At 50.8% G+C, this 25,019-nt stretch overlaps 1 protein-coding gene across 2 annotated transcripts in view; it reads right to left on the bottom strand.

The window, feature by feature from the left end:
• Positions 1-5,060: 5,060 nt before the first annotated feature.
• TMTC4 (transmembrane O-mannosyltransferase targeting cadherins 4) overlaps positions 5,061-25,019 on the bottom strand; it is a 47,221-nt gene continuing 27,262 nt past the window's right edge. For both annotated transcript variants that reach the window (XM_058670577.1, XM_058670578.1), the window contains 12 exons: positions 24,793-24,885; positions 24,419-24,583; positions 23,234-23,436; positions 21,726-21,897; positions 21,503-21,634; positions 17,175-17,254; positions 16,967-17,074; positions 16,715-16,856; positions 13,030-13,144; positions 11,423-11,535; positions 7,337-7,406; positions 5,061-5,266 (listed from right to left, as the gene is read on the bottom strand). In XM_058670577.1, coding sequence (XP_058526560.1) covers positions 5,118-5,266; positions 7,337-7,406; positions 11,423-11,535; positions 13,030-13,144; positions 16,715-16,856; positions 16,967-17,074; positions 17,175-17,254; positions 21,503-21,634; positions 21,726-21,897; positions 23,234-23,436; positions 24,419-24,583; positions 24,793-24,885 — 1,542 coding nt within the window. In that variant the 3' untranslated portion in view covers positions 5,061-5,117. The remainder of the gene's footprint in view (positions 5,267-7,336; positions 7,407-11,422; positions 11,536-13,029; positions 13,145-16,714; positions 16,857-16,966; positions 17,075-17,174; positions 17,255-21,502; positions 21,635-21,725; positions 21,898-23,233; positions 23,437-24,418; positions 24,584-24,792; positions 24,886-25,019) is intronic.

Here is a 25,019-nt window from a genome sequence, read left to right as displayed (position 1 = left end):
GCAAGGGAGAAGAGCTCTGTGGGAACTGTGCAACTTGCAGCAGCATAATTGTCGCAGCTAGGAAAGTGACACTTGGCCAGCTCTCTGGGCACCTCAGAGCCCAACCAAGTTGACACATAGAATTAGCCATTACAATGGATAAAATACACTCATCATTCATTTTGCAGCAATCATTAGCTGGAACAACCTGTTTCTAACGAAGAGTTGGAAGCTGGTGGACGCAGTGGAGTAGCAGCAGCTGTGGGAGAAAGTGCTCAGAGTGCATGGATCAAAGACGAGAGAAGCAAATAGCTGTTAAGACACTGGATCCAAAGCTTTAGGAAGGCAGCTTTCCAGAAGCAACCTGGAGAACAGGCAGAGCCTCAGCTCTCAAAAAAAAAAAAAAAAAAAAAGCAATTTCTATCATGATCTCAGGGAAAAGATGGGGAGGTACCTAAAACACACATAAACACACACTGAAACACAGTCCAATAAACAAAGACATTTAGAAACGTGCCCCAAAGACAAATTATGACACATGGTAGGACAGTGTGAAAGGGGTTATTTGCAAAATTTATATCAGGAAGGGAAAGCCAAGAGCCTTTCTCCCTCCTGCCCTTGCCTCTCACATCATCTCGTTTCTTCAAACTTAGAAATACACATATTCCGACTGTCCATTGTGGCCTTTGCTCCAATCAGATCCTGCACCGGGAGTGGGGAGGGTAGGATGATTTTCCCATTTCCATTTTTTGAACATATATTAGCTCTGATTGGTTCGCAAAAAGGAAGATGCTCCCTCACCAGCTATGCTAAATTCAATTTCCAGGAAGGCATCTGATTAGATCATTTAGCTCTCAGAGACAAATACAAGAGATAGAGCTAATAGTATCCAATAATTAAGAAAACTCATTAGCCTAATTAGACTGCAATAATGAGAACGAATACATGTCTTTTTATGAACAATGAATTAGCTGGCTGGCTAGAAGCCATCTGTGCCTAGTCCAGTCTAGACTCAGGCTGCCCATTACACACACTAAGTGAGCTACAAATGCAAGCCACAGGTGTAGTCTTGAATTTGCTGGCCACACATAGAAGAAACAGGGAAAGTTAATTATAATAATGTATTTGACCCAATATATCTAAAATATTGCTTAAATGGAAAATCAGTGTAAAATTACTGACAGAGCTTATATTATTTTGATACCAAATCTTCAACAGCCTATGTTGTGTTTGTAGCACATCTTGCCCTGGGCAAGCCATCCCTCAAGGGCTCAGCCAGTAGCCACAGGTGGCTGTTTTAACTTTCTTGTCAGTGCACTGTAGGCATTTTACTACATTAACTCTAGTCTTCACAGTAATACCCCACACCTGGTGTTACAACCTGCCTAACTTGAGCCAGCGGCTCCGAGAGGTTGACATCCTTGGAGTATAGCAAATGCTGCAGCCAGGTCAGCTGCACACACGTAAGGCTGGGGGGCTTGGGTTGGGTGGAGGGTGGTCTGCCTCTGCTGTCATCTGAACCTCATACAATTCAGGTGCTCCATTTCAATTTTTTGTGCAGCCAAATTCCACCTGCTTGGGGTTTCTTCCCTTTGTTTCTTCTCAGTGACTTTCTCTCTAGTTTGTAGCTAGCTCACTTCCCTTTTCTACTCTCCCACCGAGTTCTACTGAACTGAATGGGGATCTCTAGCAACTCTTTCTCCTTGTTCTTCCTCTATCACTAATTAACTCCGTAACACTTCCATTTCTCCAATCCCGCTGCCCTCTGGACACAACATGGCCCAATTCCCAACGGAGGTAACTGACCTAGATCTTCTTTCTCCCTATCAAATGTCATTTCAGGAATATCCTTGTCACATTAGGCCTCTCTCTTCTGCTATTGAGACAATCAGTGGTTACTATTGTTATCAATATCGGGTGGACCGGACTGTTCCGCTCAATATTGGTGTGGGCACAGGGCCCCAGCTAGGCACATCCATCCACCTTCACAATTCCAGCACCCATGAGATCTGTGGCACACGACAGGTACCTGATAACTACTAGATGAACAAGCAAATATGTGTATTTAAGGCCAGATCTCCATTCCAAACATAAACCAGCTCTCAAAAACCCAATCTACCATTTACATGGAGAGCTTTCCACCACGAAGATCTTACACGCACTGTTATGGGTGAACAGCTGGGCTTCAAACAATGCTGAACACCTTACCTGGGGGCCACAGGGTGAGAGCCAAGAATCCAACGCAGGTTCTGTCTCCCCAGGCCAAGCTGGTTGGATGTGAGCATGGTCACAAAGGTCCAGTGCTTGGGGCCAGGGTCCAGCCTTCAGCTATGGGTAACATTTTTAGGTCACTGATTTGAAATCAGAAGGAATGAACTTGCTAAAGAAGTGTGACTGTTGGAGCCCTAACGAGCCTGTCAAGGTGCCGGGGGCTGTCCCATTGGAGGAGACTGGGAGGGAGGAGAGCGAGCAAGCATGTGTGTTAAGACAAGGTTGAACAGGAATCAGGAGATGGAGGACAGGCACTTGCTAGGCCCTCACCACCTCTCAGCTCTGGCCATGCTCACCATCAAGGTGAACAGGAAGGATGGTCCCATTTCCCGCGCTTGTGACTGCCCCACTGACTTTTCCCTCCTACTGTTTCTTTTTTTTTTTTTTAATGGAATTGCCAGGATTAGAACTGGCAAATATATGGGATCCCGGCACGTGTGAGGTGAGGACTTTAGCGGCTGGGCTACCATGCCGGGCCACTAAGTGAATTTTTTTTTATTAATTATTTTGCATTATGTGACAGTTTCATAGGCTCTGGGAATCCCCCCACCCCTCCCTACCCTCCTACTGTTTCTTGAAAATTTGAAAGGCAAGAGAGATGAGCGAGCAAGCATGTGACAGTGAGAGCTGCCATGAGTTTGGGTTACATCCCTAATGTCTGGAGTGCAGTCCTGATATCCCACTGGGGAGCCAGGGGCTGAACGCAGGCACTCAGGAGGGTGGCCATGGACGTCGTAATTCACCCCCTGACACTTGCTCCACTGTTCCCCATTACTCATGTAAGGCTGTGTGTCTTTCATCAAGTCATGAAGACACTGAAACACAGACAGATAACCCAGGAAGTGGTGGACCAGGGTCAGCTTTTCCCTTCTGTCCTGTTAGGAAACAAACCAAAGATGGAGTAAAACAGAAGCAAAGAGAGCTACAAGATGCACTTCCCAGCTCGGCAGATACAAGCCTTCCTGCAACGGCCATTGCATTAACGATGCTTTCTCTGCAAAGAAAAAAGCTGTAATGGGAGTCCCGAGGCGAGAGGGCTGGAAGCCGAGGCAACTGGTTCTGCAGCCAGGAATCTGGATGTGCACGCCTGGATCTGACACCACAGGTTTAGCGTTGTGGGGTGGCGGGGGGAGGGGAGATCTGGAAGGGGCTGGTGCAAGAAATATTTGATTTTTCTTTGCTCTCAAAAGAAACCCATTGTTTCAAACAACAACAACAAAAACCAACAAAGCATACAATGCATGTGTTAGCTGCTAAGCCAAGCACGGCAGATCCTAACCCATCAGGCCGCCTCTGCCCCAGGAGAGCCGTAGACCGCTGCTGCTTGGAGACCGCTTCATGAGGTTCTTGTTACCCCATCCTCTGAACTCTGATAAATCTGTTAAACGAGCCCTATTACCAGAAAAGATGTGCTGGTCATTTGGATTTCATTTTGAGGGAAATGATGACACAAAATTTGCTAACTTGAAGATCACCTTTAAGAAAGCAAAGAGGAGCTGGTGCCTTGTTGTAGCGGGTTCAGTCTCTGCCTGCGCTGCCAGTACTGCATCTGAGCACAGAGCGGATGAGTCCCAGCTGCTCCACTTGTACTCCAGCCCCCGCTAGTGGCCTGGGAGAGCATGACAGCTGAGGTCCTTGGGCCCCTGCGCTCATGTGGGAGACCCAGAAGAAGCTCCACGCTCCTGGCTTTGGACCAGCCCGACTCCAGCCACTGCAGCCATTTGGGGAGTGGATCAGTAGGTGGTTTCTCCTTCCTTCTTTCTCTCTGTAAATCTGCCTTTCCAATAAAAATATATTTTTAAAAAGGCAATGAGGTATTTTTGTGCCAGTCTGTGTAATAAGTTTACTGCACAAGAAATCAGAGATTGCATAAATAGCAGACAAGAACGAAATAAGACACTGCTTTATTCTGATCAAATGAAACAGGAAAATAACTCAAGGGTTAAAATAACAATGATTTCCCAAATGTGGTTCCTTTCCAGAGAAAACTGGTTCCTTGCATTTTCTAAGTAATGTCCACTAAGTAACAACAACAAAAAAAATCAAGTTACACATTTGTGTAGCCCTCTTTAACAAATATAGAAAAAAAGTGCAAGATGCCAGGCTGCCGTCCTTGCCTAACGAATAGCTGGAACTTTCTGCTGACTGTGAGTTTGTGTCAAACACCATAATCTTCTTTATACTGAAACTGACAGAGAATCCAAAAGAATAAACAGTGCAGGAGATGGAGTTGTTTCATTGGGGGAAAAGCACACAAATAGGCTAGACGTTAAAAGTTCTCTTCTTTGTTCAACTATTTGCCCTGTTGCAACACATAAACATACAAATAAATATCTGCTTACCAACGAAGTTCATATTGTAAAAAAAAAGTTAAAAAAAACCCACAAAATCTCATTTTATGTTTTGTAATTAAATAAAAATGCTAATATACAGACATACGTAACACTTCTAGGAGTCTGTCATTTCTCGGTCATGACCAAGGTTTAACAGTACACAGATGACAAGGCTCATACTGTGACGTCAATTAAGCTAATTTCTTCTCTTTTTCTTTAATTAAAAAAGATTCAGCTTTTGGAAATTTCAGAAGTACCTTGAAGTTGTCTGAAAAAATACAATTTCAATGCAAAAACCGTAGCAGGCATTTGAGAGTCATTGCTGGTGCTTCATCTTTTTGCATGTCTCTGTTTCCACAGGAAAAAAAAACAATCAAATCAACACGCCTCAGATTTTACATCGCTGAACGGAACCACGTAATGGTAATGTTTCGTGCATACAACATTGAAACACTCTCTCTCTCTCTCTCTCTCTCTCACACACACACACACACACACACACACGTGCGCGCACACACAGGTGGTGGGAGGAACTCAGCCCTCCTTCTTCTGCATCTGCGCGAGCTTTCTTCTCAGCAGGCTGTAATTCTCCCTCGTCCCTGCCGCCCCAGGGTCCAGCTGCAGGGAGATCTCGTAGTGCTTCCTGGCCAAGCCGAGGTGTCCCCAGCGGTGATAGAGCACAGCTGAAAAGCAGGAGAGGGCTCGACTGGAGAACGCCCCGAGCGTCCCAAGAAACAGCAGACAGCCCCCGCGGGTCTTCCACAATCACTGCTTAAAGGACACCAGGCCTGCGCCATGACTACACTTGGGGCAGGTCCGTTCCCCGGGGCCCAACCCGAGAGCACTGGCCAGGGCAAGCACCTGCCTTAGCACCGGGCTCATGCCATGGCAGAGGGCATCCCCACGCTGCCGGACAGTTTCCAAGAAGCCAGGCTGGAGCGGGTAGGGCTCGAGGTATTGCTTTGAGAACAGGATGATCCCAAAGCCCACCTGTAAATCGTATTTGAATTTATTTTTTTAAAATTTAAAAAATTTGTTTCCAAAGTCCGAGTTACAGGGGTGGAGAGGAGAAAGAGATAGCTCTTTCATCCCTGGTTCACTTCCCAGATGGCCTCAGTGGCTAGGCTGCGCTCGGCTGAAGCCAGGAGCTTCATCTAGGTCTCCCATGTGAATGACCCAAACACTTACACCCATATGGGATGCAGGTACTGCAGGCAGTGATTTTACTCACTACGCCACAGCACTGTCTCATTTATTTTTAAAAAATTGTGAAGGAAAGAAGCAAGCCAATTATTTCATTAAAAAAAAGTTGAGGGGCAGTGTGCGTCCCTACTTCCAAATCAAAGATGGACTCCCAATGAAACTGCTGGACATATCTAGACAACAGGATGCTGGATTGTCTGACATTGTACCAGCAATGTTGGGGCACACTTAAATAACAGACTGAAGGACTCATGACTGCTTATGAAGGACTATACTATTGTAACAACGTGGGGAGAATAAGCCCCTATGGACTTGTACCATAAAATTCAAAATAAAAAAATGGAAAATAATAATAAAAAAATTGAGGGACAAAGGCAGAGAAATATTTCCATTTGCTGGTTCACTCCCCAAATGCTTGCCAACAGTTGGGGCTTGGCCCCTTGGAAGCCTCAATCCAGGTCTCCCATGCATATGGCAGGGATCCAGGAACTTGGCCTGCTGCTACCTGCCGCCTCCCAGGGAAAGTTCCAACAGAAAGCTGGAATCAAAGTGAAGCTGGGGCTTGAACCCAAGTCTGCCATGTGACATGGACGTCTGGAATGCCAGGCCAAATGCCTGTCTTGCCATGTATTTTAAATAAGACTTCCCTACAACACTGGCAAAGTCACAGTTTGTATGTTGCCAGGTGAAGAGCAGGGCTGAGGCCCCAGGACGTGCTCACACACTGACAGCTGCAGTGAGCTAATGACTGGCATGGGGAGCCAGACTGCACCGATGACTTTGTAAGGTAAGCTTCCTGCATGGGCAAAAGGGCAGCGGCTTCGGGTATGAGAAATCTGGAAGTAGTGGGGGACAGGTTAGCTAAAAACTCTTGCAGGACTGAGCCCCCAAGCATCAGTAAGCTCTGCCATAGGAACCCTAACCACGGGAGGGTGAAGACGAACACAGGAATTCCAGGGAGTCAATCATGGAACTGCGTTTAGTCGAACCGCGGCTTCTCCTTTGCTTTGGGGAAAGAGGCAAGCTGGCCAATGAAACTTCCAAGTGCCTCCCAGTCCGACGTGCTGGGACAGAGGAAGGAAAGCTGAATCTTAGTCCTAAGAAGGTGTGCAGGTTTAGGATTGTTCTGGTGGTGGAGATTCCAGTTTGTAAGTACAACTACCATTAGGTGCCTTGTAAGACTTACAAATATATGTAAAGCTCAATGAAAGCTTTTATTCGTTTTTTTCTTTTTTAAGAGAAAGACGGTGCTCTCCCATCTGCACATTCATACCCTAAATGCCCAAAAGGGCGTGGGGCTGGAGCAGCGCTCAGGGTGGGAGCCACGAGGGCAACGCAGGCTTGCAGGTGGGCCACTGGGACCCCGATACTTCAGCCATCGCTGCTGCCCAGGGAACCACCAAACTGTACTTAAGACCAGGTTATGAAGCTCAATGAGGCTAGCCTTGGAAAAAAACAACTCTCCTAACACTGACATTATATAGTAACACGCCCATTTTGTTACAATACTACAGAATCCCAATATGATTGAAACGGAAACTTCTCCTTACCTAAATTGCCATGGTAACTTGCAGCATTCGGATTTGCTTTAATTGCCTTGAGGAATAAAGCTTCAGATTCCTAAGAAAAGAAAAAAAGAAATGCACATACAAGGAATACAGGTGAGTCAGACTTGGATCTGCGGTTTGCAAACATTTCATCTGTTGGCTGTGTGCCCCGCCTCCGTCCAGAAGCACATTGTGCTGGGGGTGACATTTCGAAGAGCCAGCGGGGAGCCAAGGGGACAGGAGCAAGAGGAAGGGGACGAGGAGTGCAGAGAGGATGGACAGGCTCGTGGCTGCCACCGCCTGTCTCGAGTGGCTGGATCTGTCACGTGATCCAAGGCTCTTGCTTCTCGCTGCCACGGGAGATGAATGACAGCCAACAACAGAACAGGCTTGGCCAAGGACACCTGTGAAGGTGCCAGTCTCACTGGCATCAACGGACTCATCTCCAGGATGCTCCAGGTAGGAATGGGGGCCCATTCAACCTCTAGCCTCGCTGGGCAAGGCAGCCCATCGGAGCTGACGCAGGTGTGTATAATATGACCATGACCCGATGCCCCGGATGTGTGAATGGATTCCTGCACAGATCTGCATTTCCTCCAAACAGTGCCCACTTCCAAGGCGGTCACTGACAGGAAGGACAGGCTTTTCTCCCTCTGACTATGCCACCCCTTTCTACTGTTAGGCCCGGGATATCGAGATGGCCCCACGAACCCTCGGGGTCACTGTTTACTGCCCTACACTGTGTGCCCGAAGGCTGTGTCCTAACCAGCACCAGACCTGCGCCCTGACAATTGCGTGAGCTGGACAGGTGGCCTTCCCACCTGCAGCATTGTGGGCCTATGCCGTGATGCTGCGCTCACAAAGCTGGCTGGGAAGAGGGTGATGCCTCTGACAGAGCTGGCAGCGCAAAACTTGTATTTTAGCAATGTCATCTGAGGGGGACTGGGGAGGACCTCGGTGCGATGCGCAGCATGATAGCTGCAAGGCAGAGTCAGCCCCCAAGAGGCGGGGACTGGACTGCCCTGAAGGAGTCGCCAGCAAGCCTGCCACCTGAGGTAGGCTGCAGAACGAAGCCTAGGGCGCCAGGTAAGCTAGCTAGGCCACGGCTGCCCAGCAGCTGTGCTGGAGCCGATGCTTCCCAAACATGTCTGTCTAAAACCTAGAACTCCACAAAAAACAAACACACACAAAAACAGGTCAGCAGACTGAAATCTACCTAAAAATGCCCGCCCAGTTGTAGACGAAATGGTGCAAACTATACAGAACCAGCTTAGAACCTACAAGCGGGCCAGGGCAAGGTGTGTGAAGCCCGTCTCATCTTCTCTCAGCATGGAGGTCTCTTGGCCGACCAGGAGCAGAGCTGTGGGGTGTGGAGGGGATGGTGGCTCTGTGGGCAGGAGGTGCTGCGTTTTGGGGCTCACTAGGGGCTCCTGGCTGTGCAGGGCCTGGGTGTCTCAGGTGAGCAAGGAAGCTGGGCAAGAACATGTAGAAACCAGGGTTCCCGGGGGACAACAGGGTGGTGGAGAATGGGGCAGGCAGCGGGTGGGCAAGGCAGGGCGGTGAGCATGGACGGGCAGGGGGCCTGACAATGCACGGGAAGAGGTAGCCCTGATCATGGACAGGCAGGGGTGCCCTGACCATGGATGGGGAGAGGGGGCCCTGACCGTGCTTTACAGGTGCCTGGAGAAGGGCCTGTGGGGGTTGGGGGGTTCTTGGGAGCCCACAGAGGGTTCCTCAGCCGACTCTGCCCTTTCTCTGGCCCTGAGCTGGAGGAAGCCTGGGGCTCCAGAGCCTGGCAATAAGCCTGCTGGTGTGGCCAAACCCCTAAGCTCACACTTCACCCCAGGAGCCACCACTCTCAGCAAGGAAAATTAGCACCTCCCAGAGGGCATCGGGACAGGCACGCTGATAGGTTTTGGGCAGAGTGCGCCTCGCCAGTGAAGCCTCTGGGTTGAAGCCAGGGCGGGACATCCTGCCTAGGCAAATGAGAAGCAGCAGGGTGGCATTGGTTCCCCAAGGCCTTCCAGGTCCTTGCCAGCACTGCTGATGGCTGCCGCATACCCGGGGCCGCGCGACAGAGGGCAGGTGGTGACGGGAGGCTGACTCACATGGGGAGGAGTGGAGGCCATGACTCAGCTCTCCTTCCTTCCTTCCTCCGAGCGGCTGCGCCTTGCCCCTCTAACACCTGCCTGGGAGAAGGTAGCCAGGCTCAGAACCTCAGCGGTTAGTTGCTGTCAGATACCTCTGCTCTAGGACACACTGCTTGTAGTAACGAGCAAGCTGGGCAGCCCCGGGGTGTGGCATACATGCCTCGGGCTGGGAATCGGCAATGGACCCACAGGGCTGGCAGAAAGAGCAACTCAGCAAGCGCAGGCAATCCCTGGGCGGCAGTGGCTTCAGAGCTCTAAGGCGCTTCTTCTGTGGTTTGGTCCTACCGCATCAACGCCAACTTAGAAATTAAATGGCAAGATGTACATTCTGTACCTTTTAACCACCATCTGTAAAGACTCATGGCATGGTTGTTATTACTGTGCCTACATGTGTATCAGTTCCATAGCTACAAATGACATTTTTGGGTTTTTTGGGTCGCCTGACGGAAGGCTAGGTAAGAGCATTGTCTACCATCCACAGAGGAACACGAGGCCCGCAGCAGGGAAGTGACCGCTGGGCCAAAAGAGCTTCCTGGATAAGCTATAAGGGCACCCTGGAACGGCACACCAAATGATGCTCAGCCCGCATGGTCAAATCTCAGGGGAGGTTCCAGAAGCCTCAACTCTTCAGGGCCACGGGAAGGACACATTTGGCATGTCCTGCCCACTGACTGGGGGCTTTGCATCTGCCTGTCAGCAGGGTGGCCAGGGACAGACACACACACACGACTGAGCCTGGGCCCCGACTTTCAGGGGCCCCAACACAGCTGAAAGAGACTGGGCAAAGTAGTGACTAAATCAAAGAGCCAGTGCACAGGTCAAAAGTGAGCCAGCCAGCAGGCCCCTGCCCTGCCTGGCACCAACGGCTAGGCTGGGCTCCCACATCCCCTCCATTCCACAGCCCCTGCCCAGGCGTCTGCAAGATCTCCTGCAGCAGACAGACCCAGGGCTAAGCAACGAGGTTTTTTCCTGCACTACGTGGGGAGAAAACCCAGCAGGTGTTTAAGGTTCCAGGTCCACAAGCATGACAACCTACCCAGGAACAGGGGGACAAGTACACGGCCAGTGCCTCCTGTCAGATGACATTTTTCGGATTTTAGGTCCAGTGCCCTGGCCTTGGCCATCAGTGAGCTACACCCTGATAACATGCCATAGCCAGACTCTTGGAACAGAGCTGAGCTCTTGACCTCTCCACACCTGGGAAGACTGCTGGGAGGAGACCCTCAAACTTCCCCCACACAGACGTGTCCAAGTACACCCCTAAAAAGAAAAAATACAAAAGTCCAGGCCAGACCCCTCAGTGGGCCGTCTCTGGAGCAAAATCACAACTCGCTGAAATGAACGGTGGTACCACCCCACCCCAGGTGGCAGGGCACATCTCAGCAGCTAGTCGGGACACTGGATGACCGAGAACTCGCCACTAACTGGGCCTTGTGCGTTCCCTGCAGCCAAGACAAATCTGAGGCTACCGTTGTCTGAACAGCTCACACAGGACAAGGTGAGCCAGGTGCTTCTTGTGCCACCACCAGGCACCAGGGTACAGTCTGAGGTACGTAGTCCCTAGCCTAACTCATGGGGAGGGGCCTGCACCTGCTTCACAGGCTCCTTCGGGAGTGCCATACGCACCAAGCCCACGATCCCTGGAACAAGGACCCAGACGGCCCCTCCCTCCTGGGGCTGGCAGAGCCCAGGTGGAGGGTAATGTTGCCTGACACTAGCTGGTCAGAAGCCTTCCACCTTGCCAGGTAACCCTACTTTCACCACCTCTGCCTTGGAGATCCCCGGAGGGGTGTCCTCGTTCCTGGGAAGCTCCCTGTGCTGGACACCAATGGACCAAGTCGCCCCAGCTCTCCTGATTCTGCGGCAGCTGGGCTGAAGCGGCCTTTGTGGCTTGGTCAGATGCTGGCCTATTCTACAGAAGAGCCTGCGCTTTACACACCTTGTACTTCTGGGACTTGCCCAGCACATTTGCCAACGAGAACATGAGAGAGTGATCGTTGGGGATTAATTCCAGCGCCTCTCTTCCAACTGCTTCAGCTTGGGCTAAATTACCTGGGAGTAGAAAAACAAAATATATATACATATAGGCCATACCATGTTTTACCCTCACTGTACCTAACAGGCCTGCGTGAATTACACACAAAAATTAAAACTAAGCTAGCTAGCAAACTCTGCATGCAGCATGTAAAATGCACAGGAACTCACGCACCCACACACACGCGTGGCCAGAGCCCAGCACACTCCTGACCAAGCCAGCTGTGGTCACAGATCTGATTCTGTGGAACCATGCAACATCTGGTTTTAATTCTTCCCCAAATACCAGTCCAAACCAGAGGAAAAAAGGTCTGTGGAACTGGAGAGGTACAGGAACACTTCCCGCTCTGGGTTTCTCTGCTATGGAAGAACACAGCCTGGGCCTCCTTAGAACAAGTGTTTGGGGGGCAGTGTTCCAAGCAGCACTTAACCCCCAGCTAGGAGGCCCATGTCCCACAGGAGGGGGTCTCGGTTCCAGCTTCGAGCCAACGCAGACCCATGAGGTGGCACGGCTGACTCCAAGACTGAATCTTGGTCATTCATGGGACATCTAGATTGAGTTTGGGACTCCTGGTTTCAGCCCAGCCCATCCCTGGCAGGTATGGGCACCTGGGGAGGGAACCAGCAGCAGATGGGAGCTCTGTTGGGGTTTCTGCCTCAGGAAGGCAGGCAGGGAGAGGGAGAGAGAAGGGAGAGAGGAATGGAAGGGAGAGGACTGTCCACCTGCTCATTTTAAATTCTGCCCGACTGCCAGCATCACTCCTAAGATATGGTTGGATTTTCCAAACAAGGGCAGCCAAGCTCCTGATTTGGTGGATGGGCCTGGACCCACCAGCAGCTCCAACAGGCTCTGTGTGCAGACGCGAAGGCCTCCCTGTGAACCTGGGAGCATGTGCCTTACCCCGGTCGGCCCAGAAGCCCAACAGCCACTCTGCTGTCATCTGGGAGCCCAGTGCCACGGTGATGGTTCTGGCTAGAAGACCAGCTTCCGGAGATGCCAGGGACGAGCCCCCACCAAGCCTGCTCCCAGACACAACACCACTTGTAAGCGGTGCATCCTTTTCCCACACATCCAGAAAACTGCATTTTCCAGAACAGCTGTTTCTCTAATGTATACTGTTTAGCTCCATATTTATTTACCCACTTTTCAAAAGATGTCTTTGAGAAGCAGAGTGACAGAGGGAGAGAGAGATTGAGAGAGAGGTTTTTATCTGTTGGTTTACTCTCCAGATGGCTAAATTAAGCCTGGGCCAGGCTGAAGTCAGGAGACAGGGGTTGCATCTGAGTCTCCCATATGGGAACAGAGGCTGTCTGCTATGGTCCCGGGTGCATCAGCAGCAAGAGCTGGACTGGAAGTGGAGCAGCCAGAACTGGAACTGGGGTTCATACAGGATGCTACAGTCATAAGTGGTGGCTTAACATGCCCCAAGGCTGGCCCCTTTTATGGGGAAACCCATGGATCTGCGTCCCTGCAGGGCCCAGAGCACAGCCCTGGGCATGCCCGTCTGGCACCTGTGCTGTCCAGGAGGATGATCATGTTGTTCCAGGCCAGGCTGTGCTCGGGCTTCAGCACGGTGGCGTTTCTCCAGGCGTTCAGCGCATCTACGTGACGGTTGAGGTCCGCATACTGCAAACCAAGCACAGGCAGAAACACCAGCATTGCAACTCGGCTTTCTCTCTCAGAGAAACCACCAACAGACAAATAAGCAAGGAAAGAACTCTCCCACCCTGCTCCCCAACAGCCAAAGACACCCCGAGTTTCACCAATGCAGTTTCTAATTTGTTCATATGGGGCCAGCTAATCCTTGAAACAATCCTGATGGAACAGGTATTATTGTTATTATTATCCCTGTTTGACAGATAAGGCACAAAGGCACAGAGGAATTAAACCACCTGCCCCATGTTGCATATCTAGGACCTGCACAGCCAGGAGCAGGACGAGGTGAGTGCCCTACTTCCTGAGCTGGAGCCATCATGACCACGAGCCTCTGCTTACTGCCCCATTCGGGGTGACCATAATACTGAGGACAGACCACGTGCTGGCTCTGCCCAGGAGCTGTCACGCCAGGCCTCTTAGGTAAAGTGCTATTTAAACTAGAAAACAGAGCACTGTGTGTGAGGCAAACTTGTGAAGAATGACCAGGAGCTTCTCCTGGCCTGCCTCCAACCCCAACACCTATGTACACGTGCAGAGTTCCCTGGCAAGTCACCCATGGCCTGTCTGCCACCCTGGGGAAGCAGAAGATCGAGCTGGTGCTTGCTTAGCCTAATGGCTGGCTCACAGCTTGCAGTTAATACAAGCCACAGAGGTCAAAGTGAAGGAATGTGTAGCTGGCGATCTTCCCCTTAATCTGCAGCTCGGGTCAAGTGCACGCTGCATCTGCATGTACCTGATGCCTTTAACGCTGTAAAACGTATCAAGCATGCCTATTTGTCAGAGTCTGAGGCGGTTTCCTGTCTGATTGTCAAGGACGCCTTTTTACTACCAATGGAAATATTTTCACTTGTTCCACTATACAAGAACCAGGAAGATCTGATGCATTATGGGGCATTTTACAAATACCCATTTGCTAAAGCAGCTGTCAGATTTCCTACGAGAGTCAAACTCAGGCAACAATATTCAACCTCTTCAATGAGAAACAGACACAAAAAGTCCCAAGAGTAAAAATAATTGGGTGGGGGAGGGCAGTGCCATGGCACAATAGGATAAGCCTCTGCCTATGGTGCTGGAGTGGACATGGGTCCTGGTTTGAGCTCCAGCTGCTTCACTTTTGATCCAGCTCTTTGCTAATGGCCTGAAGAAGTAGGGGAAGGTAGGCCAAGTTCCCCCGCACCATGGGGCCGACCCAGAAGCTCTTGGTTCCCTAGCTTTGGACCGGCCCAGCTCTGGCTGCAAAAGGAAGATCCCTCTCTCTCTTTTATCTCTGCAACTGCCTTTCAAATAAAAAAAATACACACTGAAACAAAACTTGGGATGTGTAATTACACTAATATTTAGCTGGTTATTTTGGATGGTCCAGTGATTTTTCCAGTCAATTCTCTTTGCCAACTGCCATGCATTTGAGTCAGTCTGGAATGCTGCAGGTGGTGGCCTTCTGGCACACCCGGGGCGGCTAACAGGGCTGTGGTTGTAATAATGCCGTAGAGCCCTTCACACAGGGTACTGTTCCAGGCCCGCACTTCTTCAAACACCTGCCCTGGTGCCTGCCCTTCTGTCTTCTGCTCCGTGACCCCAAGGCCGATGAGTGAGATCCCAGGTTCCCAGGTTCCGGGGCCACCTAGCTCATGTGCATTAGGAGAGCACGGGGTGCCACCCTGTCCCCACGCACTGGCTGGCTCCCTCCTGCCCTGGTCTCTGAGGTGGCAGTGACCCCTGCCCCACAGCCTCTGGGCTGGAAGTGTGGCCCCTTCTCACTCCTTAGTCTGGGTTCTGGAGACAGCCCCACTTTCTGCATTCCTCACGCCGGCAGCTCCTGCTGCTCCCCAGCCGTACAGAGCTCCCTCTAACTGATGTCCTCTGCACCAGCACCACCCTCCAGCACCGCTCTCTGGATTCCAGTAGGTGGCTGAGTCCTTCTCCACGAGCTGTCTGTTTAGGACAGCGTGCTGTTTTCCGGAATGCACCTGCTCAGCACAAACAGCCCGCTACCATTCACCACAACTGGCCTTCTCCAAGCTCAGCAAGACAGCCCGAATAATCCCCGCAGGAATGAACTGTACTAGAATCTTTTCCAATCAGGACCCAAAAATTAAACAATAAAGAAAAATAAAAATCTCAGTCTCCTGTTAACTAAAGACTAATTCCTAAAAAAGAAACCTTTGACGTTTTAAACGGCCAATTTTTAAGTGGGTTGTATGCGCTGTCAGATTTGGCTCTCAATGTTTCCAAGCTGTTGGGTGGGCAAATCTGGAGTAATTACAACACAAGTGGGCAGAACAGCGGGTGGACAGGAACACAGGAAGGCCATGGTGGTGCAACCGGTAAGTACTATCAACACGAGCAGTCCAAGGGCTCTGGCCCTTCAACACTACGATGCTCTTCTAAGCGAAACGAAACCCAACGAGACTATCAGTAATTTGGGGGCTGACACTGTGGCACAGTGGGCTAAGCCACTGCCTATAGCACTAGCAGCCAACTGGGGTGCTGGCTTGAGTCAGCTGCTCCACTTCCAGTCCAGCTCCTTGCTAATGTGCTCAGGAACGCAGGAGGGCAGTCCAAGTGCTTGAGACCCTACAACCCACAAGGGAGACACAGGAGAAGCTCCTGGCTCCTGGCCTCGGCCTGGCACATTCCTGATAGTGCAGCCATTTGTGGATTGGCCCAGTGGATGGAAGCTTTATTTCCCTCTCTCCTTCTCCCTCTCTTGCTATACCATAACATTTCAATTAAATAAGCCAAACTTTTTTTAAAAGCCAGGATTGTATTTTCTATATTCCTTTCTTTGGCTGTGTCTCTTACAGAAGGCTCACTTAGCATGAATTCTGCACTTTCCAGATCTGAGGACAGTTGCATGGACAGGCAGTTCCCAGGGAGGTGAGCCACCTGCTACGCAGTGGAGCTGTTCAGTGACCGGCTGGAACCTGCCCGTCACCCACTCGATAGGAACTGCCTAGAAGAGTTACTTCCAAAAAGGAGAAAGATGTGCTCCAGCCTTGCGTGTGTCTCAAGCTCCGGGTCGGCACAGTGAACAGAAATAGGACCCCCCATGCTCAAGGGTGGGACCTCATCTGCACTTGACCGTGCTCCAGGTCTGTCTCCCACGTCATCAGTGTGACAGGCCAGCTGGGGAATGAGCTCACAGATTTAAGCAATCATTTCAAAAGGGAAAAACAACCTAAAAATTAACATATTCTTTTGTTCTAGCTATTTGCCTTGATGATCTCTTCCACTTGAAACACTTGGGCTGTGGTGCTTTGAAAATAACATGGAAAGACATCAAATAGCCACTTGCAAGTGAGACAAGCAGGTGAGGACTCCAAAAAGGCCAAGGGAACAGAACAAAACAGAATTATGCATGGATTTCAAAGGCTTTTTGCACTAAATCAAACTTCATGATGAATTCCCTCTTTCTCAACTTTCGAGAAGTTTCTTCCTGCGTGGGGAGGGGCACCGACAAACCGCAGGGCGCTGATGGGCTGCACCACTGCCATTCCATCACGATGAAGACACAGCTCAGCCCTCGCTGCCGCGGCTTACCAGGCGTCCGAGGTTGTAGTAACAGTCTGGGTATTTCCTCCTGTGTCTGATGGCTGTCCGGTAACTCCGCTCGGCAGCCTCGAACTGTTTCAGGCTGTTTTGCACTATGCCCAGGTTCATCCAAGCAGCAGCAAAGTCAGGCCTGGAAGAGGAATTCACAAAGGAAATAAAAAATAAAAATCTGTCAACAAGGAACAGCAAAGTCAGAGGGAGACGCTGGCAGGTGAGCGTTCGGTCAGGAGGACCGCTTACTGTATCTGCACGGCCAGCGACAGCAGCTCCTCAGCTTCCTGAAGCTCATTCCTCTCTTTCAAGATGTTTCCAAGATTATTCATGGCGTGAACGTACTTGGGGTTTAATCTGCAAGCCGACAGACACACCAACCCCCCTGTGAATGCTCAGCAGGTCCCAGCTTGGCTCGAGTTCCCCAGGAAAGCGTTGCGAGAAGGACGCCCAGTACCTGACAGCCTCGCGGTAGTATCGGATGGCGGCCGTCTGGTTGCCTTTGTCAGCCAGGTTTTTGCCAATATTGTAGTGAACCTGCAAGCAGAGGGAATGATTGAAAGGGTAAACTTTCCTGAAAGCCTGGGAATTTGTTACATGTCTTCACCGAAGACAAAAAGGTAAAAAGATAGCAGTTCTCGCAGGCCATTAGCACGGAGCTGGATTGGAAGTGGAGCAGTCAGGACTCGAACCAGTGGCTGTATGGGACGTGCTGTAGGTGACAATTTTACTCACTATGCCAAAATGCTAGCTCCCAAAGATCTCTTCAAGTGTGGTTCGAGTCGTAGCTAGGTGCTCTGCTTCCAATCCAGTTTCTTGTATTAACTTGGCAAAGCAGTAGAAGGTGCTCGGACCCCTGCACCCACGTGGGAGACCCGGAAGCTCCTGGCTCCTGGCATTGGACTAGCTTAGCGCTGGCAGCTGTAGCCATTTGATGGTGGTGGTGTGTGTGGGGGTGTGTGAACCAGCAGAGGAAGACCTCTTTGACTTTCCTCTGTCTGTGAATCGGGGTGAACCTGGCAGCACACTGGGTCAAAGCCACGGCTTGGGACGCCTGTTCCATCAGAGTGCTAGTGAACATCCTGCTCCTACTTCTGATCCAGCTTCCTGCCAAGGCGCACCCTGGGAGACAGGATGATGCCTGAAGGACTTGCCACTCATAGGAGTCCCCACACAGAGTTCCTGGCTCCTGGACCCTGCCGGCCCAGACCAGCCCAGGCTATGGCAGGGATGTGCGAGTAAGATGCTGATGGAAAAACTCTCTCAAGTTCTGCCTTTCACATAAAAAAACAAAAAGCAAACAAAAAAACAACTTAAAAAAAATAAGGTGGAGAGAGAATAGGAGTGAGTGGGCAAGGGAGGGTATGAATTATCATTACTCTTAAAGCTGTATATATGAAATAAATGAGATGTGTTCCCTTTATATAAATAAAATGAAAGAAACTGCAAAAAAAACCTAGCTAGGCGGATACCTACCTAACGCGATAAAAGGAGCTACAAGCAGAGAATCCACGGGAGCACATGCCGGCCGCCAGGGAGCACACGCCGGCCGCCAGGGAGCACACGCCGCCAGGTATGCTCTCCACTCTGAGCTTCCTCCAGTCCCGGAGGGCAAGCGTGACACCACCTCCCATCCCATGCACAGCCAGAGGTTCCACACTGGGAGCCACGCCCTGCTGGACCCTGGAGGGAGACACAGCTTCTGCTGCACCCCCAAGCTCCTGCTGCATTCTTTGCCACAGGTGACCTCTGTTTCCTCAAGAAAAAGCTTAGACCAGGAGTGCAGCTGCCCCCCACAGCACGTGCTCTGGCCCGGCTGGAGGAAGACAATCAGGCTGCCTGGAGAATTCAGTGCCCTCATTTCCAGGGAAGCAGTGCCCGAAAAGGCTATGCACAATGGGGCACCAGTGAACAGCTTTGATCCTATGGATTTTATGGACCGAATGGTTTGAATAGAAAACAGTTATCTACATGGCCAAAAGAAACAAATACTTCACAACAGGTTACCGGAAATAGCGGTTAGGTGATTTTTGTTATGTTTATTTTCCAACTTTCCTTTTGCCTTTGAATTCACCCACTGAAGCAAGGAGGAGCCCCCACAGGAGAAGCCAAAGCTAAAAATCAATACTGGCTCAACGGCCTGTAAACAAACCGAATAAAAGCATCAACCAAGAAAGCAATGTTGGGGGCCAGTGGAGCGCATTAGGCTGCTACCTGCAACACCAGTTTCAGCACTGGTTAGGGTCCTGGCTGCTCCACTTCTAATCCAGCTCTCTGCTCATGTGCCTGGGAAAGCAGTTAAAGATGGCCCAGGTACATGGGCCTCTGCCACTGACGTGGGAGACCAAGATGGAATTCCAGGTTCCTGGCCATTGCAACCATTTGGGGAATTAGACAGTGGACGGAACTTTGTCTCTCTTCCTCTTTCTCTAAGTCTGCCTTTCAAATAAATAATCTCAAAAAGAAAACGGCATATTGAATACCAGAACATACTGAATACACTCTCTGTATCAAATATTCTGCCAATATTGGATTTTAAAATAGGCCACAGTGGGGTAGGATCCTTTTCATTGTTGAAAAAATTAAGAATTGCTTCAGCAATGCTATGGAGTCCCACAGAGCTCTGAGGCTAAAAAACTAAAGATGAGCGAGGGTGAATGCAGTTCCTTGGTGTCTTGGCCACTGCAGGTGTAGGGAGCTCAATTCCCACTTAATTCGACTCAATAACTAATATGGAGAGTCTGCCACAGGCGAGGCACTGGGGGTAACTCCAAGCAGGCCAGGCAGTGAAACTTCACTGATGCTTCAATCATTTGCAGACTGTGCACCTTATAGACTTGGGCCTAAACCAGAGCCAGCCGCCAAACGCTCCCACACTGCTCAGTGAAAAACAAGAGGAAACAAACCAGTGTAGAAAACGTATTCTCTGTTGGGGTGGAAGGCAGCCAGTATCTCGCTAAATGAGATCACTTCCCTGAAATCAATCGGCTTCTTCAAGACCAGGAAGTAAAGATCATTCTATGATGCCTTACAGTGAACAGTTGAATACGCAGCAATAACGTTGTCTTGCTTACTAATACTATACTTGGAAGAAATCTTAGAAAGGATTATCCCCATGGGTGTTTTTCCAGACAAGGTCTTATTCAAAAAGGTTTATGTATTTGAAGTCAAATTACAGAGTGAGAGAGGGAGACAGAGCTGTCTTCCACCTGCTGGGTCACTCCCCAGGTGGCTGCAATGGCCAGGGCGGAGCCAAGCCAAAGCCTGGGGCTGAGAGCTTCATCCCTTGTGGGTGGCAGAGACCCTCTTCCTCTGCTTCTCCCAGGTAACTAGGAGCAGGCGCTGGTTCAGAAGCGGAGCAGCCAGAACATGAACCCCATGGGATGACAACGTGGCAGGAGGCGGCTTCATCTGCTCTGCCAATACTCTGGCCCTCAGCCGACACGCCCTGAACTAGGGCAACACCAGAGCCACCTCCACCCTCCTAACTGTGTGCGTGCCCGCCATGCCAGGCTGGGCTTCCTTCCCTAGCACTGAAGAACTCTCTCGCCAGGCACCCATCAACCTGGGTGCGAACCAACTGCACACAAATGGGTAACTACCTCTACTCTGAAGGAAAGCAAAAATAGAGTGTATCTCCTCACACGGACGGAGTTAAGTCACTGGTGATTCATTCTCAGTAGCAGAAAACAAACTGATAGGTCAGAAAATCAAATGAAAGCAAAGCACAAGTTAACTCATTCTCTCATCTCCATCTCTCGGTGACAACGCACAATGGGGAGGTCCGGATCCAAGCTTGGGGCCGGCAAGCGGTCAGCCGCCTTTTCACGCACTGCTGCTCACTTCCAGGTCGCCATCACACTCTGCTCATTAGTTTTATCCACACTATTCGGCCTGGACTCACTGTCCTTTCTTCACTCCAGAGAGCCACACCCATCAGGAGCTCTCCCTGAACGGTCTCCATGGCTCCAGGTCAGGAGAGCCAAGAAACAGGGCCTGGTAAGTTCACCACAGCAAGCTACACTGCTGGAGAAACCTTCGAACCTCACTCTGTGCTTTCCTACCACTTCATGTGAAATCAGAGCTAACACAAACCTCTGAAAGCTGGCACTTCTTCAACACCTACTATGTGCTACCCCACTAGCTGGCACGTCAGGCTGCTTGAGCTCATACCACCCTGCTCACGCCAGAGCCTGCGAAAGGGACACGGCAGAAGGCTTGGAAAAGCCAGGTCCTATCATAGAAGGTGCTCCTAGTGAGGTCAGGAGCTCGAATTCAAAAAGCCAGTGCCAGATGTGAAGCCTGCACATTCCTCCATGTTCACCTGATGTGACAAAGGCATCCTGGGCAGGGACTTCCAGTCAATGTAGCGGTCCGAGGGCACAGCTCGCGGCCAAGTTCGAACTTCCTGACCGACACTCGCAGGGATTATACCTCCCGGTTACTGCTCAGAGGAGACAACTAACGTCACACCAGAGTGTGGGTTCTACCTGGCGGATGGTTCGTGCCTGGCCTAGCCCGACTGCAGGACGTCACCTCCCGCCATTGCTTCAGAGGGTGACTGCATCGAGTGGACGGCGACTAGGACCTCACTTGAAGTGATCTGTTTCACTGGTGTCAGGGTCCAACAATTTCTTCTCAATTACCTTCCCTAGGGGTCATTTTATGGAATCTTGCCAAAATCCTGAACGCTAGGAAAGGCCCAAGTCATTGGCCATGGTCTGACACTGGACTCTCTACACGGCATAGAGCTGAACCCCTCTGCCCATTGGGTCTCCCAGGTACCTTGGCGTTGAGGGGACACACGGACAGGGCGCTTCGGAAGAGCTGCTCCTCGTTCCGCCACTCGCTGCTGCGAACCACGCACTTGAGAGCATAGAGAGCCAGAATCCCCAGGACCATGGCGGCCACGAGCTTCTGGAGAGAGATGGAGAGACGGACAGGCAGATGGCCTCAGAGAACCATGTCCAGCGGCTGGGGGCGCACACACGCCATGGCCTGGCAGTACCTTCTTCCTGGTGTGCCTGCTCAGGGCTCCGAGCCCACAGGTCAGCAGCATACAGTAGCCCATGCTGGGCAGGTAGAGGACTCGCTCGGCCACCACAAAGCCCACACGGAAGAAGAGGTTGCTCGCCGGCAGGAAGGGGATAACGAGGAAGCCCAGGCCCAGCGTGAGGGTCCTAGGAAATCAAAAGAACAGATGTGAACAGTTGCTTTCAGATGTCTCAAGGAACGTGTCCTGCTCAATACTCAACTCTGGAGAGAGACATTTGTGCTTCAGGCCACCAACAGAGGAAAGGTGGCACTGCTGGCCCAGAAATGTCACCAGTGGCAAGGATCTGGTCTGCCTGGCAGAACAGGGATATTACAAACTATTACAAATTACCTGTTACCAAGTGTAAGGAAAAAACATGGTGCTGGTGGGCACTGTGACTTAGCAGGTAAAGCCCGTAATGCCAGCATCCCATAGGGGCACTGGTTTGATTCCCAGCTGCTCTACTTCTGATCCAGCTCATGGCTAATGTGTCTGGGAAGCAGTGGAGGATGGCCCAGGTGCTTGGGCACCTGCACCCAGGTGGGAGACCTGGAAGGAGCTCCTTAGGCATTGAATAATTCAGTGCCTATTGGCCCAATGAGGTCAGTGAAGTTTTCAAGGAATTCCCTTTCCGCAACCAGACTTGAGAGGAATCCCAAGACCCAAGTTGTTTAACTGCCAGAAAGTCCAAATGTCAAAAACCATTTTTGGCTCTACTTTCTCGCAAATGTCAGAAAGCTGAGCACTGACATACTTGTAGAACCAGCAGATCATTTCCAGGGTCCCCTGTGATAGAACAGGATGGATGAAGAAACTCAGCCAAGCTTGGTGTCTTCTTGCCTGCTGGGCTTACAGGATTTTCTTTAAAATCCTTTTTCTTACGTCTAAATGAACTGGGACTAAAGTTTATTGGTCTTGGGAATCACCAGACAATTTTAGACATAGGTGAACTTAAAAATTTACTTTGGCAAATTACTAATCTAATTCCATAAACACATGCTTAAAAGAAATTATCTGCACTTTTTGTGAAACACACTGGCTTTCCTAGGTCACTTTCGCCCCACCAAGAAAGACCAGTCTCCCTGGGCAGCAGGCTATGTTGCACCCAACGACGACAGAGGACTCACTACAGCGTTCACCAAAGGACAACTGTCAGTGAAGGACAATTGCGAAACAATGGGCACAACACACATCAATTACATTCTCATTGCTGACCGTGACTCTTTACCACTTGTGAGGAACGGGGTAGGGAAGATAAGGCAGCCATCTGGACCCCCTCCTCCCGCCCCCTTCCCACCTAGGTGAAGTCAACAAGGACCCTGATTACACGCAACTCATCCTGGCCAGGGAGAGCGGCTGGAAGGGAAACTCCTGGGACCAACACCACTTCCACCAACTTCCTGGGATGATCAGCACTGGATGGAACACAGTGCTGCCGGCCATGCCCAGGGAGGAAGCTAAAATTCAGTGCTGCCTCTTACCTTCTCCTGTGGCTGTCTTCAGAGCACAGGGCTTGGCGTATCAGGCCAATTAGGCAGAGCCAGAGTGCAGCCAGCGCAATTACCCGCCAGTCCCCGAAGGACTTAATGAGGGGGATGCAGCCCATGGACCAATCAAAACACAGCCACCAGGGACACAGCAGCAGCCAGGCGTTCAATGAATAGTAGTAATTATAGTTTATGGCCTGCCAGTCAAAAGAAAAACAAACACTTAAATTTGATGATGAATTTGCAAGGAAATATATGCATGAACCTGCCTTCACTTCTGAGGCATTCATACACTGCTCTTCAAGGGCAGTGGCTATAAAACAGTGTTGCTAATCTGTATATTGGGCACGGGCTGCAGGCTGTTATGCAGTCAATGCGTTCAGACTTGAGGACATACACATACAGTGAACTGGGTAAAACACCTGTACTGTTTCTGGCCAAGTTCTGGTTTCGTACACTTAGCGATGGCCAAAGGCATGACCCAGGACATTCACTGTTCAGGGATCACCTGTGCGCCCAACAACACATGGCCAGGGGCCTGGGCTGTTCTCTGGATCTCTGTCTTTGGGAGTGCATCAAAAGGAAACCTATAAAATCGTCTTGAATTCCCAGAAGGGCTCAGTCTCTACTAACCCAGCTGTGAAGGAGAAGAACAGAGTCAGGGCCATTTTAACAGAGCAGGAAAGAAATGTGACATTAGAAGGAGCCATATTCTGCTTTTGACTTTAAAGGAAATATATTTGCACCTGCCCACCTCTCCCACTCCCCCCACATAATTGCTGGTTCTGTATCTGCAGATTTAGCTAGTGGCAAATGGAAAATCTTGGTGGTAAGGGGTAAAGGGGAGGAGAGAGGTTCCCAAAAAGCAAGCCTGGAATTGGCCGTGCACCCTGCTGAGCATCATTGACTGCAGTGCCGGGGGGGGGGGGGGGGGGGCTGGCCCCTGGTGGAGGACATGCAGAGACAAGTTCCATGCAAATGCTCAGAGGACCCGGCACCCACAGGGGTTCACGTTGAGCCCTCCGAGCAAGCTGGCTTTGTCCTGGAATGTCCTCAGTGATAGCAAGCAAGCACAGTGGTTCTCAGTTACTTAGCGATGGGGAGTGAGATGCAGAGGGACCCAGGACTAGGAAGCTGGGGAGCCCTGGAAACTGCCCCTAGGACATGCTCGGAGCTCACCCTGACCAGCAGGCTGTCGGCAAAGGAGGCCGGGTTGTCCACCTCGGTGAAGGCAGGTGGGCCAGTACCCATGATCTTCCAGCGCACGTAGAGCACAGCAGCACCTCCGCAGGTGAGCAGCGCCATTCGGAAGAGCAGGGCCCCGTTCCTGAGCACGCTGGCACTCTGAAACCAAGCACATGGCCCCTGACGCTGTGCCACTCCTGCTATGGGCGCAGCTGAGTCAGGCACCAACGCAAGGCAGTTCCGCCCCAGCCACTTTACCTTCAGAGGCTGGCTCTCACAAAAAGAAAAAGAAAAGATCCCAAGACATGCTGTGAAAACAGCACTTTGAATATTTTTCCAAGGCCAAGCTGGAGAGAGCGAACACTTACCTCTAACAACCTGCGCTTGCGCAGTACCTTGTGGACAAGCTCCAGAACATTGACTTTGCCAATCACCAGGATGTCAAACACGGCGTTCAAACCCTAAGGGGGCAAAGCCAGATCACTGAGGGTGGGAGAACCCAGCTCTGACTTGGCCTGAAGTGCCACGGATGCGCTCATCACGGACCGAGGGTCTCTCCCACTCTTACCTAATAGAATCCCTCTATTTCTAGGAA

The sequence above is a fragment of the Ochotona princeps genome, chromosome 12 (assembly GCF_030435755.1).
Source record: "Ochotona princeps isolate mOchPri1 chromosome 12, mOchPri1.hap1, whole genome shotgun sequence".
In the NCBI taxonomy this organism is placed as follows: domain Eukaryota; kingdom Metazoa; phylum Chordata; class Mammalia; order Lagomorpha; family Ochotonidae; genus Ochotona; species Ochotona princeps.
The sequence above is the reverse complement of the archived record's forward strand: the minus strand, read 5'-3'. Positions and strand labels throughout refer to the sequence as shown.